Source organism: Meles meles, chromosome 1 (genome assembly GCF_922984935.1).
Source record: "Meles meles chromosome 1, mMelMel3.1 paternal haplotype, whole genome shotgun sequence".
NCBI lineage: Eukaryota > Metazoa > Chordata > Mammalia > Carnivora > Mustelidae > Meles > Meles meles.
Genome location: NC_060066.1, coordinates 200,564,388 through 200,584,908, shown reverse-complemented (window position 1 = coordinate 200,584,908; position 20,521 = coordinate 200,564,388). Strand labels below are relative to the sequence as shown.

Here is a 20,521-nt window from a genome sequence, read left to right as displayed (position 1 = left end):
CCGTGAGGTGATCTCTACGTCTGTCACTCAGCATAAGAAGTTTCCTTTTCAGAAAGCCCTCAGGAAGAAGGCCTCAGACCCCGGAAGGCCCAGGACTCATTCTGCTGGTATGGGGAAGATGAGGACACAGCTCTTGTTGTCTCCACTGAATCCACAACAATGGAGTCAGAGCAGAAAATGGTCTCAGAAAACCACCTCAGCCAAGGCCCTCATTCTGTGTTCCTGGCAAGTGGGGCCCAGAGAGGGTGAGTGCACTGCCCAAGGTCACACAGCGATTCTCTCCTTATAATCCTCGATTCCTTCCCTTTGTGCTTAAAATACAATCCATTTTTCTTCTCCCTGACCTAATCTGCTCCACACTCCGGTTGCTTGCCGTGCTTCAGCTACGATTCCTAGAAGGTGCTCAGGATAGGCTCACCTCAGGGCCTTTGCATTTGCAGTTTCTCCCTGGAACTCTTTTTTCCACCCTGTACATGGTGTCCCCCTCATCCCCCAGGTTTTAGTTGTCATGTCTACGTTTCAGTCTTCAAAGAGGACTTCTCTGATTCCCCCTGCTAGAGTGGCCTCCTCATCCCCCAGTCAACCCAAGGTCCCATCACCCTGTTTTAGTGTCTTCCTGGTATGTATCGGTACCTTAGTTGTCTTTTCCATATAAAGGTCTTATACGGCAGAAGGAAGGTTCTAGAAGAGCAGGGCCTTCTCGCGCCTGGCCTGCCTCCCCCATGCCTGGCATGTAGGAAGTGCCCCATTGATGTTTATTAATCAAATTGGATTGAAAGAGATCTGGACGAATCGGGTGACTGAAGGCTAATTGCAGCCGTACCCCTACCCCCAAATCTGCTGTGTGTCCTTGGGTAAGTACTTTTTATTCCTTCTCTGGGCCCCAGTTTCCCCTTCTGAAAAATGGAGTTTCCACTGCTGCCAGGCTGGCTGGCAGGATAGGCTGGTTGAATTAGCATCAGTCGAGCTGATGGGTGTGAACACTGCTTTGTAAACTGTTAAAGCGTGATTGCAAATGTGAGTAGCTGTTGTCATTAGACAAATGAAGTTAAGCCGTGTCTTCCTCGAAGCTGAGGGGATTGGGTCAGCTGCTTTCCGGGGCCTCCTGCCCCGCAGGTTTATTATTCTGAGTCCCGGCGCTGCCTGCAGGCGGCTCACAGTCTGCAGAGGTGGCGGAGATAAGATGCAAATCAGAAACAAACAATCTGAGACCCCAGCAAAGGTTCTGCAGGGGGCTGACCATCTTTCAGGAAACTGCAAAGTGCAAAGGCTCGGAGAGGGAGTGAGGCCAAGGTCAATTAAAGCTCTTGGTGAGGGGTGGGGTGGGGCCAAATTGAAGCCTGCAGAGTGGAGGGGAGCACCCTGGCAGACTGCACAGCAGGGACAAAGGCATGGCCAAGGGCAGTTGCCAGAGATCAGTGAGGAGAGGCACAGCCAGAGGATCCCAAATGGGGAGTAAGATATTGTTGGGGAGAAAAAGATGGGAGCTAAGGGGGCTTTATTTTATTATTATCATTATCTTTCTTTATAGCCAGTTAAAGCCCCTGAACTGATCTGTATTTAATTATATAATGTTGAGTAAGTCATTTCCCTCTTCAGGCCTCAGTTTCCTTATCAGTGTAAAGGGGATATAGGAAGTTGATAAATGGGTTCCTGAGTTTGAAGGATCCCTGAAAGGGGACGAGCTGGGCTCAGACAAGCCTGGCGTGGAACCCTAGCTCTGACTTGCTGTATGACCTTGGATGAGTTTTCTGGTCCTCCGTTTCCTTGTCTGAAAAGGTAAGCACCTACCTCACAGGGTTGAAAGTTTCAGGGACCAAGCTATAAGGGGAAAAGGACCTGGTACCAGATCCACGATTAATGCCTCCACTGTCCCTATTTTGGGTCAAAGACGGAGGTACCGATGGGGTGGGTATGTGGTGACAAGGGCACAAGGACAGAAATCATGCAGAAGAGCTCGGTCCACGGCACACATAGTAACAGGTGCTCAAGAAACATTTGTTGAATTGGGAAGGGATGGGGCACCTGGGTGATGGCTCACAGTGCGTGTAGTAGCTTGGGCTGCTCTGCCCAGGAGAGGGAGTCTTGTCCCAGGATGGGCCAAGCTCAGGGTCTCCCAAACCCTGGATCCTCTGCAGAGTCTGACAAAACAAGAACTGAAAATAAAGGTCAGCTCTACCCCCAGCGGATCTTGACCCTGGTCAAGGAGGAACCCATGGGTTTGGGAGGGGGATAGACTCCCCCCACCCCCCCAATTTCTTCCTTTGGCTCCTTCCCAAGCAGTCTACCCCAGCTGCCAGGGCCCACTTCCTCCTGGTGACCTTCTAGGATCGGACTCCCGAAGCTTCCAAAGATGACCCAATTTTCCAAACCTCAGATGGGCTCTCAGAATCTGTGGTCCCCTTTTCTTGGTATGGAGAGGGCTCTGAAGGGAGGGGATTGTGGGGACATTTTTGAGAGTTTGTGGGACAAAGGGGCAGGACAGGTCTGGGTGGTGTGGAGTGAATTTAAACCGTCCATACCTCTACTGAGCTCTTACACCCACTCCACAGAGCGGGAAGCTCCTGGTGAAGTCTTGTTTGCCAGGAGGCAGCTGGAAAAGGCCAGGGGCCCTGCCTAGGTGATTCCCGCAGGCCCCCTGAAGCTTGCCCACCATCGGGCCTCGCAAGGCCTGTTAATGATGACGGTGATGAAGGCTGTCAGAGCAGGGCTGGGCCCGCAGGGATGGAAAAGGGGTTGTGTCCTCCCTGAAGGGACAGCCGTGCACAAAACCACAGCCGCACCGAGAGGTCCAGTCCGCCCGGGGAAGGCTTCCGCAGGTGCCCCCCACCCGCCTCTTTCACCCCCAAACTGCATTAAGAACAAGACGAACGGAGAAAGAGAATCCTAATGTACAGATAGAAGGGTCTGCTGGGAGGGGCTCGCGGGCTCGCTCAGAACAAGGCGGGGAGGGTAGGCCTGGGGTCTGTCTGCCAGGCCCGGCCCACCCCCGCCGGAGTGACCCCCCCACCCCCAAGGCCCTCGTGTTAGCGCCAAGGCCCACTCTCCCGGGCGGAGGCCCCAACCCAGCCCCAGCGCCTGGGAAAGCCGCCTGTTTTGTTCCCATCTCCAACCCCCCTTCTCTCTGTCTTTCTCTCTCTCTCTCTCTCTCTCTCTTTTTTTTTTTTTTTTCATTCATTGCAGTTCGGTCCCTTTCGGAGCCGCAGGGACCCGGGTGGCAGGGCTGAGGCAAGGGGGTGGCACTCCCGGCCCTGACAGGTAGGGCCAGCCCTCGCTTTGGGCAGCCCCTTCCCCGCCCTCCCCCCGGGTCCCCTCTCCCTGCCCCTGTCAGCCGCGCCAGACGCTCTCCGGCTTTGCAGCATTCAATAAAAATTCAGAAACATTTGGGCTGAAATCGCTGCTTTATCTGGAGGAGCCACAGCGCCGGGAGAGACCACTGCTGCGCGGGGGGAGCTCCGGGTCTCCGTCGCCCCGACGCGCGAGGTCTCCGCGCACCAGCGCCCGCGCCGCCCCCGGGGTGGGCCCGCAGGCGCTGGGGGGGCTCGGGCTCGGGGGGTGCGCGCGGCCAGCTGGGGTCCCGGGCGCAGGCGGGAGGCGGTGGCCGGGCCGGGCTCCCCCCGCGCCCGCGGCTCAGGTGGGCCGTGCCCAGCGCTGGCGGAGCCCGGGTCCCCGTTCTGCCCGGGCTGGATGGCTCATTCTGCTGGCTGCGCGGTGGCGGCGGCTGTGTGTGCGCCGCGCCTCGCCGCTCCCCCCCGGCCCCCCGAGCCCGGGGCGCGCGCTGCCGCCCGGGCCCCGCGGCGCGGCGGCCCGAGGCCCCGGGAAGCGCAGCCATGGCCCTTCGGAGGCTGGGGGCCGCGCTGCTGCTGCTGCCTCTGCTCGCCGCGGTGGAAGGTGAGCGGGCGGGCGGGCGGGCGGGCGATGGGGGCGGGGAGCGGCGGGGCACGGGCGGCCGCCGGCGCCCACCTCCGCCCCGCGCCCGCAAAGTTTGCCCGGGGGCTCGCGCCGGGCGCAGGTGGCCGCGGGGAGGTGTGTCCGGCAGCGCCGGGAGGCGCGGGCCCCGCGGGCGCCCGGGGAGCGGCGGGCGCTGATTGACTGTGCCAGGAGGAGGCGAAGGGACCATCTTGCCGAGGCTTTGTAGCCAGCCCGGCGAGCGCCGCCCAGGGCCGGGGGCTGCCCACGCGCACTCGCCGCCCCCGGCCCGGGCACCCCCTCCGTGCGGGCCTGGCCTGGCTCGGCACGGGGTGCAGGGGCGCCGGCCCGGGGGCCCGGCGCGCAGTCGGGACTGGAAAGTTTGGCAGGGAGCGGAGGGAGGGCGGCACCGCGGCTGGCCGGGGCGGGGGCCCGCGGTCTGCGCCCCCAGGATGCGGCCGGCGCCCCGAAGAGCAAGGGTGGGGGGGGACTGGCAGAGTGGAAGTGAACGCGCCAGCCCCCCGCGCCGGTGCCTGCCCATCGCCCGCGGCGTACAATGGGGTCCCCTCCCGGGGAGGACTACGGGGGGCGGGGGATGGGTCCGTGGGCATCTCTCCGCGGCGCGGGGTCTCCGGGCACCCCTGCCGGCCACCGCCCCGCTGGCGGCAGAGCTCAGCGTGGCCGCTGGAGCCCCGGGAACTCTCCAGCTGCCGCCAGGGCCGGACCAGATGCTCTTGCCATGTGTTGGCCTTGGCCGGGGTCACCGGTCCCTCTCCCCATGGCTTCGTGTGTTGGTACCACCCGACCCCCAAGGGGTCAGGGTGGCTGCCAGGTCTCCCGAGCCAGCTTGCTCTGGAGGGAAAGTTAGTGGGCTCTGGGTGTGTCCACCAGAGATGGCCAAGCTTGTAGGGCGAGAAATGAATACGAATAATGATTCTCATGCGTACCGCACTTTACAGTTTCCAACCTGCTTTACAGTTTATGAAGTACTTCGCACTACATGCAGCTCTCAGTGGTTTACAACGTGCTGCACAGTTGACAAGGTACTCTAAGCTTTACAAAGTGCTTTCCCACCCACAATTTTGTTGGGTTCCCCAAAATAAGTCTTCCGCAGAAGCCAGGTGGGTATGATTGTTACTCCCTTTTAATAGAAAGGGAAACTGAAGCTCAGAAGGGTCAGTGGCTCGCCCATGGCCTTTGCGTGATAAAAGCAGAACCCAGGGCTGAGGTCTCTGAAGCCTGGGCTATGCTCATATTGCTGGCTTTTCTTGCCCCTGAACGGGGTGAGCCCTCCTAGGATTCTGCCACCCCAGGCTGAGGGATGAAGCATACCTTCCCCTCATCTCAGGCCACTTTGGGTGGGTGGGGAGCTCCTTCTCCTTTTGCAACTCAAAACAAAAACAAAAACAACAACAACAAAAAAAACCAACAAAAACCTGATCCCACCAGGAGTAGGACTGTGGCTGCTGCAAACGGCATGATGGGGGACCCCATGCTGTAACTTTAGTTTTGCGCCCTTTTTGTGTGTGTGTGTGTGCTTTAGTGACCGCAGTTTGGGGGTAGAGGGGTGTCCCTAGATGGCAGTCGGTTTCTCGAACGCAGGCAGCTGTCCTTCAGCTCCTGGAGGATTTGGCGGTTGCCTGTGGTTTCCCAGAGTGGGGCCGCTGGGGCACCGAGGGTGCCACGGGCCCTGGGTGTGGAGGGCAGCCCTGGGGCCTGGCTGCTGGCGGGAGTTCCCTGGAATATGGCTGAGGTACCACTTATTAACTATGACTTTGGGGAAATGACTCATGTGTTGGCCCGCTATACATTGGGATGTTTACAGTATTATGGGGAGCTTGGCATAAATATTGCTCTTTAGGTTGCCGTCAGCGGTGCTGGAGGGGAAGAAAATTGGCCCCTCTCGCATTGGAAGAGGCCTGGGTGTGTTTTTAATTACCGTGGGGTGGATGGAAGGCCCGTGCCTGTCCAGCCGTGGCCCTGGCTGGGGCTGGTTGGGATCTGGTGGACCGTGGCTTGGCTGGACTATGGGCCCCGGAACACAGGGCTGATCAGCTGCTGACATCACGGGAGGGGACGGCTGCTGTGGGGGGGAGGGCACTCCAAATCTTGCTTCAGGCCCTTCCTTTGCCCCTCCACCCCCATGATAAGAAGCAATCTTGTCTGTTAGGGGTTAACCAGGAGCTGGCCAAACAGATGGGACTGTGGTGTGAGGTGGAGGTCAAGGGCCCTGCTTCTAATTTACTCCAGGACCCTGGGCCAGCTCCCTCCCTTACAGGGGCCTCAGTGTGCCCCTGTGTAAAATGGTCTAGGAGGTCTCTTGGGGTTCCATGATATGCACCCACTTCCTCTCTCTGAGCCTGTTTCTTCCTCATCAGGCGAAGGCACAATTATAGGGCCCATCCTTTCTGTCTCACGGGGGTGTTTGCGAAATTCAGACCACATAACGGACAAGAAAAGCCCACCTTAAGGAGCTGTGTATGGCCTTTGTGGGGGTGGGAGATGAGGATGGGCAGAGCTGCTCTTGGCTCATCCCAGAAGAGACGGGGTTCATCTGGGAACAGTGCAGTCTGTGGAGACAGGTCTGTAGCTTGGGGTGTCGGGAGGACTGCCCCTGCGGCAACGAGTCTCCCGAATCACATGGCCGGCACTCCCTTCCCTCCCTGCTTCTCATACCCTGTGGTAGCAAGGCTGTCCCGAGCATCAAGATCCTAGGAAACCCCCAGGCTTTAGAACGAGAGAGGGGAGAGAAGGTGTATGTGCATGGGGGTGGGGGGGAATGGGGGGGCTCCAGGGTGAGTATGGCAAGCTCAGTAACTCCCCCAAACCATGAGACACTCCCCGCCCCCTCACCCAGGGAAACACAGTCTGGAGCATCTGGAGTGGGGGCTTAGACAGGGATGGAAGTGCTCTGGGGACACATCCAACAGGAGAAGAGGCCAGTGACGGACCAGCCACTAGATGGAATCCAAAGGTTGAAGTCTAGAGAAAATCGGTCTCTGTGCATTTGCTCATTTGGTCTCCAAATGTTGATGGAGTTTCCTCTCTGGCCGCTGTGGTGCTAGACCCTGGGGCCAGCAGGGAGACAGGGAACAAGCTGATAGGGAAAACAGTTGGCAGTATGTAATGTGAAAGTGTGCCCCAGAGTGTTGCCAGGAGGAAGTCGGGCACCACCTGGGGCGCAGGGGCCGTTTAAGGATGGGAGAGGGCTATTTCCTCTTTTATGGCTTTAGTCTTTGCCTGGTTCTCTCCCTGTTTCATTCTCCCTGCAATGAAACTTCCCCAACCACCTGTCACAATAAAGAACTATGTTCTCTAAAAGTTAAGGAGGCTGCCTTCGGGACTAGAGGATGAGGAGGATTTTACCTGGAAAGAGAAGCAGTGTGTAGAGGGACGTGGAGGCGTGGGCTGGGGACGTACTCGGGTGCGTCTGAGGACAGCGGGTGTTGAAGGCAGCAAGGGGGGATGAGCCTGAAAGTTGAGGGCAGGACAAGTCCCGAAAGGCTAGGACGGAAGGCTGAGGAATTTGGGCTTGATGCTGAGGGCAGTGGGGAGCCATAGAGGAACCTGGCCAGATTTGTGTTTGGAAAGATCTCCGCCGGCCAGTGTGTGGGATGTTCAGAGGAGCCAAACCTGGCCCCACACACTTGAGAAAAGGCCAGCTTGGCTGTTGCCTGCCAGACTGTGAGCTCCCTGAGGATGCTCACCTGGCTTACTTTATGTCTGCAGTTGTGGTAAAAAGAGGTCAGTTCCAATGCCACCTTCCCAGAGGCCTTCCGTGATTACCTCATCTGAAACAGACTCAGTCCGGCCACTTTCTAACCCACCTGCTTTGTTTCGCTTCCTAACACGCACGGCCACGCGACCCACCACGGTGTTGTTTGTTTCCTTGTTTAGTATTGACCTGGCCTGCTAGACTGTGAACTCGGGGAGGGAAGAGGCTGTTATCGACCGTGTTTGCTGTGGCATCCCCATGCCTAGAACTGCACCCAGTCCCATGGGTCCCTGAGAACTGAATGACATAATCAGCTAAGGCACATTGAATGAATGTGTGCCGAGTTGAGCGCATGAACGAATATATCACATTGTGTTATATGATAAGGGTCAGGGAAATGACACAGAGCTGAAGGGGAGAGTCCACCTGGCCAGAGAGACGAAGAAAGTCTTCCCGGAGGGAGAAGCTGAGGGTCTGGCTGGAACAGGTACGCAGGACACAGCTCAGCTAGGCCTGAGGGTTCCAATGGGTGAGCAGCCCCTATGTGCTAGATGTCGTCCCCTTCTTGTGAGGGTGGAGGGAACTGCCCTCCCCCCAACACCCTTCTGGTCTCTCCTACCCACCCCCTCCTGGCTCTCTCCTGGGCCTACCTCTTGGGCATTGCCTAAGACCCAGCGACCTTCAGTGGGATTAATTTGGAATTGGTTTTCCTTTTATGTTTGTTTCTTCTGCTTTTCATTTTTAAAGGAGGCTGCTTTCATGTATCCATCTTAGCCAGGAAATCTGGGCTTAGATTTAAAACCCAAATGCTGTATAATTCAGAAGCAAGTTGACTTATTCATTCATTCTCCCATCCATCCATGGGTACCCACTCCATGTCAGGTGCAGGGTAGGGGGAAGGCGTTCTGGCTTCTGAGGGGAAACAGAGCCAGCGTGGGGTAGAGAAGAAACACCACGTTCTGAGGCAGTCGGATCTGGGTTTAAAATCCCAGAGTGCTGTGTCCTGGGCAAGGAACTCAGATCCCCTGGACTTCTGTTCCCCCAGGGGTTTCACTGGACACCCACAGAAATTGTCAGACACTCAGGCACGTGGCCGTGAACATTAGGGCCCTTTCGAGGACCCCTCCATTGGAGCGTAGGCATAGTCCGTTATGGCCGTGTCCTAATATGGCCTCCTTTTTGACATTTGGATTGTCCAGGCAACAAATCAACCCTCAGTGTCTCTCTCAACCCATGGCGGGGGGTCCCAGCACCCCCCAGTCTTGGGATGGCAAGCCCCCAAGCGTGGGTGGGCCCTGAGCTCCATCTCCGCCTCCTCCTCCATGGCCTTGTTGGGGGCAAGTACTTGGGTTCTTCTACCAGAGGGACTCTCAGCAGGGGTCCACAGGCCTCCTTAGTTCTGGGGATCTGTGATCACTCTGAGAATGTAATTGAGTACTGGATGTTTATATAGATTTTCCTAGGAAGAGGGTCCTTAGTTTCAGAAGTTGCTCACTAATGGTGAAAACACTAATGCACACAGTGGGGGGCTTGCTTCTCCTAACTCTGGAATCTCAGGTTTGCTCTTGCCTCTGCCAGGCCTTCTGCTCTGCTGTGGCCCCAGGTCTTCCCACGAGGTGGTTCCTCCTGGTGCTTTTGCCCCTCTCCCTCCACCACTCCATCAAAGTTTTGCATGGCTTGAGAGCAGGTGAGGTTCTCTGGGCAGCTGTGCTGGGCTCTCAGCAAAGCCCCGGGTGGCAGCTGGGCAACTCTGCCACCCAGGGCTCACCTATGAGTTTAGGCTGCAGGTTGGACTTCTGCGGGAAGGTGTGGATGGAGCTGGCTGGGGACAGGAGGCCTGGACCAGGCAAGGGGGGAGAGCTGTGCTCCCTCCCTGGGTGGAGGGGTGAGATCAGGACGGCCTCCTGGCAGAGGTGGTCCTGGCCTGCTTGCCTGACTTAGCTGGAGATTTGATAGATCAAGAACAAGGCCTAGGAGTCTGTATCTTTAACACATTCCCCTGGTCTTTTCCACTGGGCAGACAGATTTGTCCCCCAGAGGCCTAAGATAAACCACAGGACTCCTGGGAAAAAGGAAGAGAAGCCGCAGCGGGAAACTGGAAAAGACTGAAATGAAGCGAAATCAATCAGAGTTAGCACCACCTGCCCGGGCTGCCTGCCTGCTGGTGAACAGAGAGGCTGGGCTGGGGGAGGGCAGGGAAGAATGTTTGCACAGCTCCCGGGGAGGGGGGGGGGCAGGCCGTTGATGGGACAGCACCTGGAAGCTTCCTGATTGGGATCGGCTCAGTCTGATAAGGCGGCTTGAAAGCCCGTTAGGGCCTCTTAAGGCAGCTGCCTTCTCGAGGGTGGGAGAAGGGACACCTGTCCCTTTGGCGCCCCTGTGTCACCTGGGGAGCTTGCGCAGACTACCTTAGCCTGGCCCATGCTAGGTGAGCTTCCTGGAACCATCTATCACCCTGCTGCAGCCCCCTGGGGGTGGGGGTATCCTCAGGGAGGAGACCTTGCCTGCTCTGTGGCCCATGACAAGGGATGTGCGGAGCCTCAGCTCCCTCACCTATAACCCGGAGATGTAAATGCATTTGCTTCTCACGGGCTCCTGGAGAGGATTAAATGAGATGCTATAGACAATGACCAGCAGTGCAGCCTGCCCTGTGGCCATTCCCCGACATTCACTGGCTGTCATTACTGTGAAATGTCAGCACCTTCGCTCCTCACCGGAGTGCTTGCTCCTTTCTCTGAAACCCCACAGCCCTTTAGCTTAGCCGTGACCACTCTCTCTCTTGTTCCATAAACAGCCTAGCCTGGGGGCTACAGGAAGGGGTTCTGGAGCGAGACCGTCCTTTACTGTGTGTCCTCTGGTGGATTACTTAACCTGCCTGAGTCCCGGCGCCCCGCTTTCTAAAATGGGGATAACAGCAACACCTGGGTGGCTCAGTCAGTTCAGTGTCTGCCTTTGGCTCAGGTCCCCCCACCTGCCCCCAGTTTGTGCAGTTACACGCTCTCGCTCTCTCTCACTGTTTCTCTCTCAAATAAACAAAGAAGATCTTTAAAAAAAAAAAATAAGGTAGGGATAGTTTCCTGCTCTTGAGGTGGTTGTGAGGAATGAACGTGTTAATCCACACAAGATAAAGCCGAGTGTGTGCGTCAGGGCTGATGGCCGTGCAGTAAATATTAACCAGTCGTTACTGCCCTATACCAACAACAAAAGGGCTTCAGAGTCCGGAAACATGGGTGCTGACTCACTGGGGGACTCCCGCTCCGGCTCCCCCCACACCGCTTCACTGGACCGTTGGGAAAGACCAGAGATACAGTATCAAGTTCTGAGCCTTCTAGGGCAAGGATCTGATTCTTCCTGGGTAGTTGAGAGGCCCCTCCAGCCTCTCTCTCTGGGACCCATCCGTTCCCCAATTCTGCCTCTCTAATCTCAGGAGAGCGGTGGGCTCCTCTATAGCTATGCATTCCTTCTTGTCTCTTTGCCTGCCAGGCAATGTGCCATGGTAATGATAACGGCCATCGATTCTTGTGCCAGACATCGGGCACCGTGTGTGTCATCTGGTGCAATTGCCCCAGGAGCCACCATCCGGTTTTAGTGTCATGCCCATTGTACAGATGAGAAAACTGAAGCTCAGAGTTTTAGCCCAAGGACCTAAAGCTAGGCAATGGGAGTCGGGAATTCAAACCCAGGTCTGGGTGACTCCAAAGTTCTTGCTGCTTACTGCCACTCAAGCCGCTTCTGGAATGTGCCTGAATGTGCCTCGCAGCCCAGAGAAAGGGCTTGGCTCTGGCGAGGGTCTCCAGGGCAGCCGTCCAACCTCTGACTCCATCAGCATCCTGAGATAATGCAAGCGGGAGGGTTCTGGAACTCACAAACCTGCCATAAAAATGCAATCTCTGTCATAATGGCCAGAATAATGTTGTTCTAACTTAGACAAATCGGGTGTTAACTCGTTACATTGTAAGGGGCGCCTCCACAGAGATGGGAGACGCCGGGCCATTTGTAGCTTGTACTTCCAAATCTGTTAGCTCGTCGGGCTCTCGCAGCAACCCAATAAGTGGGCAGGAGCCAGGGGGCCCATTTTAGAGATGAGAAAAACTGAGGCCTGAGGGGATAACACTGCTTACCCAAGGTCAGCAGCCAGACCAGGCTGGAAGCCCAAGGCCAATCTCAGTGACCCAGAGATCATCAATCCAATTTGAATTCTTTGCCAACACTTAAAAATCAAGAGATTTTAGAGAGAAATCCTCTTTCTGGCTTCTGTGAAAAGTCAGACAATCTGGCTTCGCTGGATGCACATCCCACACAGCCACAGTTAGTGGAGCCAAGTAGTGGCTGCCTCTTCCGATGGCTTGAGAGCTAGGGGTAACTTGCTACCAACTTGCATTACACCTTTGTGTAACTCCTTCTTCTTCTTCTTCTTCTTCTTTAAGATTTTATTTATTTATTTGACAGCGAGGGAGAGACAGTGAGAGAAGGAACACAAGCAGGGGGACAGGGAGAGGGAGAAGCAGGCTTCCCGCTGAGCAGGGAGCCTGTTGTGTGGCTCAATCCCAGGACCCTGGGATCATGACCTGAGCTGAAGGCAGATGCTTAACGACTGAGCCCCCAAGGCACCCCTGTGTAACTCTTCTTGCCCCTGGAGGCGCAAGTTTTCCTTCTAGATCTGCCCCATCTCCCTGTGTGATCTGGAGTAAATTACTGCTCCTCTCTGGGCCTTACCTGCCTCTTCCATAAAGTGAAGGGGTGGGGCTCCATGGTTTAGGACGCCCCTCCCAACTCCTTCATTCAATGCCCAATGCCAGGTTCCAGGCAGGGAAGCGAAGGGGAGAGCTATAAAAAGCACAGGGATCTGTTCCTGGAAAGTGTATCAGTTATCTTTTGCTTCATAACAAGTCATCCCAAAACTTGCTGGCTTAAAAACAATGAGTTATTGTTTGTTCTGATTCCGTGGACAGGCTGGGTTCTGTCTGGCGTTCATTCTGCACCTTGTGGCCTTAGCTGGGATCACTCGCGAGCCCACACTCAGCTAGGTTGTGCCAGAAGGTCCATCGTGGCCTCACATGTACCTCTCCAAGGCCCAGGTCAGGATGGCGGGGGCTGGGCCTGCTCTTGAATTCCTCAGGATCTCTCACCTGCAGTGGTCCAGACTGACTTGCTTTCCATGGTGATTGGCTCCCAGGATGGGGAAGCAGAAACCACCCAGACTTCTGAAGACCGAGGCTGTAATGTCACAAAATAACACCCCTGCCACCAAAAAAAAAAGGTCACAGAGCCATACCAAATTCCTCCTGGACTTCTTTATCAGGTTCAAGGTGGGGGGAAATCTGGGCTGGATTTTCTGCTCATTTGTTAAAGGAAAGTCCCATTTCTTTCTTTCTCTCTTTCTTTCTTTCTAAGTAAGCTCTGTGCCTTGTGTGGGGCTCGAACTCACAACCCTGAGAGCAAAAGTTACATGTTCTGCTGACTGAGCCAGCCAGGTGCTCCCAAGAAAACCCCATTTCTAGCTCAGTGGTGTAACACATAAAATTTGGCTCTGCATTGCCCACAGTCTTCAGCACGTCTTTGGAGGGGATGCTTCGAGATTGGTATCTCCCACCCGTCCACTTTGCCACTGGCACACAACTCCAAGGGCTCTGAGCCAACCTGTGGGCCAAACTTGGGCTTAGACTCCCCCTCCCTTGATGGAAGGAGTGACTTTGTGTCTAGCAATGCCAATGGGAGGCATTGGCAGTGGCCATATTTGGAGACGATCTGCCACAGGGAGCTTATAGTCTGGTGCAGGGGTGTGGGGAACAGGAAGCCAGAAACCCTACTCCCTACCTTCTCTTCCCTCCCACTCCAACCCCCAGCACTACTTCCCTGCACTGGCTTCCAGGGTGATCTGTCTCCCCGGAGAGGGCGAGGGATTCTCCTCTTCACCTTATCCCATGCTCAGCACAAAGCTCGTGACAGGCATGAAATAGATGTTTATGCAGCAAATGACAAATAATTAAACATGGCAGCCAGAATCACAGATACTCAAGATCTGGCATGAGGCATGAGATCAGAGAAGGGGGCCCTGGTCTGGTGGGACTGAATTTGGAGAATGGGGCCAAGGCACCCCTATGGCCTGGGGCAGGACACATCACCGCTCAGGGCCTCAGTTTCCTTATCAGTAAAACTGAGGATCATGATTTCACCCCTCTCAAAAGGCCATGACAAGGAGCAAGTATGTTCTTCACTCAGCCATAGAAGAACCTGTAACACTGTGACCGGTTTATCACTCCCACCTTGGCCAAGGGCCACTGCAGGGGTAGGGAAGCCTTGGCGGAAACTAAGAAGTCTAGAGGCATTGGCCTGCTGCTGTCAGATCTAAGTTTGGACCGTAGGTTGGCCCAGAGCACCCAGAAATGTTGTGCCAGTGGGGAGATGGAGTGGGTGAGGGGGACACTGAGCTCTGAGCGGGAGCCGATTGTTAGACGACAGTGTCCTGGAGATAGGACCTGTCCTCCAAGGAAGGCAGGTGCTACCCGCTCCTGACTGTGTTGCTGTGCTGGAATTGGGGTTCAATTTTCTCAGATCCTCTGATTTTTCAGTGTTTTGATGTGCATGGGAAAAATGAGCTTCTACATGTTTGTGCAATGAATTCTAAAACATTGTCCTGGTCAACCCAAACCGGGTTTGGTGGCAGGATCTTGTTCACTGACTGGCAGTTGACAAGCTCTGGTTCAGGTGTGTCGGGGGCAGGGTGGGGGGTGGGGAGGAGCCAAATAGCAAGAGCATCGTTATCCCCATTTTACAGATGGAGAAACGGGGGTGCCAAGAGCTGAAGTGACTCACCCCAGGTCACACAGCTCGTAGGTAGGGAGGTTGCTGGAAATGGGTGTTAACCTTGAGTTGGGGGATTCCTTTCCCTGTCATTTTGCTCCACACTTCCTTTTCCTGCCTTCCAGAACAACCCAGAAGCATAAGCTCCTTCTTGCAGCTATCTGCCGTGTTTGAAGGCAGAGGGCATGTCTTCCGTTGGGTTTCTTCTTTGGTGCAGAGTGGCTGGAGTGGAAAGCCCTTGGTCTTACAATAGAACCGTGCCAGGCTGGACCTTCAGCTTGACTCCCAGCATGACCTTGGCCCTTTAACTTACCTCCTTGAGCCTCCATTTCTTCCTCTGTGACACGGGGCTAGGAAAGTCTTCCTAAGAAGCAACTGCTTAGATGATTCTTAAGGAAGAACTGGGGAAGACGCGGCGAGGCAGGCATTGTAGGCGATGGGATGGCATCTGCAAAGGTCTGGGCGGGGGGCCTCTGAGTGTGCGGTGTGCAGGGAGCTGGAGAGAGCCCTGTGTGGCTGAGAACAGGGCGTGCCAAGCACCAGGGCGGGGTGCAAGCTGCCTGGCCGCAGCAGGGAGAGAGCGTGGGGTCAACATTCCCATTATGGCGACGACATATGTCCACAGCACCAACTTGTCACTTGGCCTGAGTCCATGGGAAGCCGGAAGGACAAAAAGCATCGGAAACATGTAAGTGGGGAGAAAGCGGCTTAGCGCACAGTGGGATGCGTCCCGCCTGAATGGGGCTTCTCCGCCTCTCACGGGGAGGCAGAGCCTGGGAACAGCCTCGGCCAGAGCCCGCAGGGCCTTTCTGGAACCCACGAAAGGCCGTGGCCCAGGGAGTCTGTTCGAGTCAGGGCCCTGGCCCATCCGTCCTCTTGCCTTTCTCCATCAGCGTCAGCTGTCATTCCCCCACGGCCTCAGATGGCAGCTCCCGTGGCTCTCGGGAGAACAGCCGAGAGGCCCTGACGCTGGGTGTCCCCGAGCTGGCCCGGAAGCCCGGCCATGCCAGCAAAGCTTGGGACTCCCTTCTGGAGTTGAAAGGGTTCTGATGTCCCCTTGGCCCGTGTCCAGGGACGTGAAAGAGGCAGGAGACCCCAGAGGAAGATCCTGGACTTTGGAGATGGGCAGACCGTTCAGATCCCAGCTTCTCCACGTGTCCGTCGTGTCACCTGGGGGTGGGTCACTGCATCTTCCTCCACCTCAGTTTCTCTCGTCTATAAAGTGAGGATGATCTCGCCTGCCCTGTGGTGTCATCTGGGGGAGTTAAAAGAGATGACGTATGAAAGGCCGGTGTTTGCTGAACCTCTCCCAGGCTCAGCTCCTCATCCGTTCCTGGGGCAAGAAGAAGAATAGTAATCAAAGCAGCAACTAACATTTACTGAGGGCTTGCTAGAGACCAGCCACCGGATTTGGGTGTTACTGTGACCTGCATCCTAGACACGAGAAAGTTAAGGCTTAGAGATGTTAAGTAATTTGCTTACGGTCAGTAATGGAGCTGGAATCCCATCTCAGGGAGCCTGACTTCACGACATCAACAAAGAGTTGATTTCTTCTTCTCTTTAATGTTTCAAATATACAGGAAAGTTGAAAGTGTAGTACAATAAACACCTACGGATCCTTCACCCAGATTCAGCAATTATGGAAGATTTGGCCCCATCCGCTCCCCTCTGGGTACGGGTATGTGTGCACGTATGTGCCTGTTTGACCAGAAGTTACAGGTGTGGACAAAGAACTATTGTTATTGAGAACTGACATACGCATGTCTAAAGTCCACGTTCTTTTTTTTTTTTTTTTTTTAAGATTTTATTTATTTCTTTGACAGACAGAGATCACAAGTAGGCAGAGAGGCAGGCAGAAGAGAGGAGGAAGCAGGCTCCCTGCTGAGCAGAGAGCCCCGTGCGGGACTCGATCCCAGGACCCTGGGATCACGACCTGAGCCGAAGGCAGATAAAGCCCACGTTCTTAACCACTATGTTAGATCGCACACTGAACATTGGCAGTGACTGGGGAGAGTAAGTAGGGTTCCCTCCAGCCAACCAACTACTTCCCCTTGGTTTGCTCATTCAGTCCCCACCATGGCCAAGGCGGGAGCCAGTCGTGGCTTTTTCAGTTTCAAAAGAGGGAAGAAAAACTCAGAGGTTAAGTAATTTCGAGCAAAATATGAGGTTGGGATTTATACCCGCATCTGCGTGACAGCAAAGCCTATCTCACAAAACGTTGGGGGACCCACTTTTCTCCCTTCCGGATGTACCCCTGTTGTCACCACCAGAATGCAACCCAGGTCAGCAGAGGGCAGTTTGGTTCCCAGCTACAGGAGGATGTGGCCCTTTCTTTCTGGGTATCGAGAGGAAATTATAGAGTCTAATGGACTTGGAAAAACTGAGAACTGGCCCACGGTTCACAGTTAACCAGGTGGTTATAGGGACTCAGGCCTTTGGACTTCTAGAATCCACCATGCTGTTTCCTGATGCCTCCTTTCCTGGGTGGCCCTTTCTCTGGCTAATTTTTGCTGCTTATCAAGATCAAGCTTGAGCATCTCCTCCTGTTTGAAGCTTGCTCTGACCTCTTTCTCTGGTCCTTCCTGCTGCTGTGTGCAATGTTGAGCCAACTATCCTTGGTGGCCTCTGTACATACTCATTTTATAATGTGTCTGTGTCAACATGCCCATCTTCCCCCCAACCCCCAGCCATACTGGGAGGTCCTCAGCCATACTGGTTGGGTAGTGTATAATTGGATAAGTGGATAGCAGCTCAACAGTTGGATGGTGCTTGAGCGATTGATGGTTGGATGGGTAAGAGGCTGGATGGATGGAGGATGAGTGAATGGATAGTTGCATGGATTAGATGGTGGGATGAATGATGGACAGTTTGAAGGTTGGTTGGATGATTGAATGGATGGATGGTTGGTTGGCTGGCTGGTTGGCTAATGGTGGATAGCTGCATATTTTAGATAGCTGAATGGATAAATGGGTAGAAAAATCAGCAAACACCAAAACCACAGTGCAGTTCTCCACCTCTCTAGATGCCCTCTGGTATCTAGACTGTGATATTTCCTTATTCTCCAGTTTCTGGCCCTGGAAAGTGCTGGCAAACAGCACACTCCCCAGGTTTGGAGAACTCTTCTGAGCCATTGACTGTGGATTTGCCAAACTTTCTGCACTGAGGAGTTCCGGAGAAGTTGGCCCCCAAAGTGAATTTCTGTAAAGTAAATCCTATTTTCCCATTGACTTGGCTCATACTTTTGGAGAGATGTTCCTGCTGTCGGGGGCCGGTGCTCTCAGAGACTGGTGACAGGTGGAGGAAGAGCGGGAACTCCCCTGGGCATCAGCTGCCCTGAGCTTCCTCTCCCTCAACCTTGAGAGCAGACTGATGCTGGCCAGGAGCACAGGAGCTGGGAGCCAGGGGGAGCAGATTTGGCAATGTGGTCCCAGAATCCTCATCTGCCAGTGGGATGCTATGCTGCTAGGCTTCTGGGATAGCACACTCAGTCGCCTCCAGACCTATCTGTTTCTGTTCATCTGTTCATACGCCCTTCCTTCCTTTCCATATTCCACCTTCCTTCTATCCATCCGTCTGTCCATCCATCTATCCATCCATTGTCTATTCATTCCGTAGTCATTTATGAAAGCCTGTAGGATGCCAAAGGACATAGGAATTCAACAGAATGCACATTCTGATGTCAGTGAGTTATATCCCAGTAGAGGGTTAGGACATGTGTCCTTCCTCTTATTTCTTTTCCATCTCTTGTTCCTTCCCCTTCTTGTTCTCTTTCTTCTCTTCCTCCATTAACCTCATCATCATAACTGCCTCCCATCACCGAGTCCCTGTTACATGCTAGGCACCATACTGGCTGCTTTTTAGGCACGTTCCCGCTGACTCCCCGCAGCAGCTATGGGTGATAGTCATCAGCACTTGCTTTGCAGATGATAAAGCAGGTTCAGAGATGATGGTCTATACTGAGTGCTAGAGGGGAAATGTTTTCCAGCCTGGGCTGTTGGGGGGGAGGCATGTTTGTCGACCTAGGATTTTTGACACACAAGGAATGGGATGAGGGACATTCTTTGCAGTGGGAATAGCCTGAGCAAAGACCTAGAGGCTGGGAGAGGGCAGGTTCTCAGGAGCCACAGGGAATAAAAGTGTGTGAGAGAAATGGGAGGTGAGCTGGCAGGGAAGGTTTGAGCCATGGAAGAGAGCCCTTGAGTACAAGTGAAGGGGTTTGGACTTGGAGGCAAGAGGGAGCCACTGAAAGAAAGCAAAAGCAGGGAAGGCTTCAGGAAGGTGGCCACGGAGGTTGGCATCCGGGGCAGATCCAGAGCGAGGAGAGGCAGGCTCAAGGCTGAGGGGAGGGCTTACCCAGGGCTGGCCTCAAATAAGCCAGAGCCTGGGTACAGGGCAGTTGGCCAGCTACTCTGGGTGGGGGCGGGGCCAGAATGTAGCCAGTGTACCGGGAAGGTGGGCCAGAATGGTGGGGACCCTGACAGAATGAATATATCAGGGGAGGGCAGCTCCCTAGCCCCTTCTTCCCTCCCCAGAGCCTCCCACCTCCCAGAATGTTCTTTGGGATCCTGTCCTCCCCACCCCCACCCCCACCTCACCCCTCTGCGCCAGGGAAGGGTTGTGGTCACTCTGCTAGGGCTCAGCTCTTCTACAGAGCCTGGACAAACAGCATACTGGGAACCATCGCAGCACGTAAAATACTAGAGCTGGACATGTGGGGAAACCGAGGCCCAGAAAGGGACAGCACACTGCCTGAGGTCACACAGAGCCAGCCTCCAGCCTGGACCTTTGGGCTCGGTCCATAGCCGCTAAAACTCTTTACGAGGCAGATAGGACTGGTAACGTCAGCGGCTCCCTTTCCCCGCTCTAGGGACTTGGATTACGTATTTCACATCTGCCTCTAGTCCTTTCGAGAGCGAGGTGTGATAAAAATAAGTAATGGAGATGTTTAAAAATGACTTAAAATCACTTTGGTCTTCAGTTTACCCTTCTGTAAAATGGGAATAATAATAACAGGGAAAAAATTTCAGAGCATCCAGTAGTCATTGTTTTTCTCCCCGTAAGACTGTAAGCTTCGTAAAGGCGGGGCTTTTGATCCCTTGTTTGCACGTGTCCAGCGTGGTGTCTGGGACATAGTAAGTGTCAGTCATCGGCAAATGCACAAATGAATAAGGGACCATCATCCTTCGTGGACTCCTTACCATGCCCCAGACACTGCACAAAGGCTTTTACGCGCAGATGGCAGCTTCATCTCAGAGCCAGCCCGAGGGGTAGGTGTGATGATCTCCACTGCACCACCAGGAAGGCTGAGGCTCAGCAAGTCTCTAGGACTTGCCCCTGGTCCCAGGGCCCCAGAGCGATATTGCTGGCCTTGAAGCCCAGCCTTGGGGGACCCCGCAGGTGCACAGGGACTGCAGAGCTGAGTGAGCGCCGTGGTGTCTCTGGGACCTAGTTCAGGGTCTGGCAACAAGCAGAGCTGGAGGTGTGGTGCCTGTCGCTCCATTCATCCCCATTCCCCTTCCCCAGACTTCAGTTTTCTTATCTGGAAAGCTCCCGAGCTGGACGCTGGCCTTCCCGGGGTCCTTCCACATGGACCTCTCTCACTAAAGAGGCCTTTTCCCTTCCCTCCACCATCCCAGCTGACAACCCTATGGCCAGCTGTCCTGCCGATGGTGACCAACTCCTATTCCAAAGAGAAAAGGCCTCCGGAGGTCGCTCGACGCTCGCTTCCTCTCCTGGGATGCCAGCACCTCCGAGGTCTCTCCATGCACTCCTGAGGGGCCCCAGTTTGGCCTCCAGACAGATCCACCTGGACGGCAGCAGCCGGTGGCCCTCCGGAGGGGTGTCTTCTCCCTGATGGCGTCCGTCCCAAGGTGCGAGGCTCCAGCTGCATGCGGCGGCCGGGCTGCCGATCTGTCTGGAGCGCTGCTCAGAGAAACAAACACAGCTGTGTTTATTCCAGAAATTACACATCCTGATAATCTGCTCACTGGGGTAATGCCTCCCAGATCACAGGGGGAGCCGCGCCGAGTTTCCTGAGTTTCTGGGTGGATTTTAATTCTCTGTGACAACTGTTCTGTTGGGCAGAACTTGGGC

General features: G+C 55.0%; 1 protein-coding gene across 3 annotated transcripts in view; it reads left to right on the top strand.

Moving 5' to 3' along the window:
• Positions 1-3,703: 3,703 nt before the first annotated feature.
• Positions 3,704-20,521, top strand: part of EPHB2 (EPH receptor B2) — a 182,606-nt gene continuing 165,788 nt past the window's right edge. For all 3 annotated transcript variants that reach the window (XM_046023954.1, XM_046023946.1, XM_046023935.1), the window contains exon 1: positions 3,704-3,891. In XM_046023954.1, the coding sequence (XP_045879910.1) occupies positions 3,831-3,891 (61 nt within the window). In that variant the 5' untranslated portion in view covers positions 3,704-3,830. The remainder of the gene's footprint in view (positions 3,892-20,521) is intronic.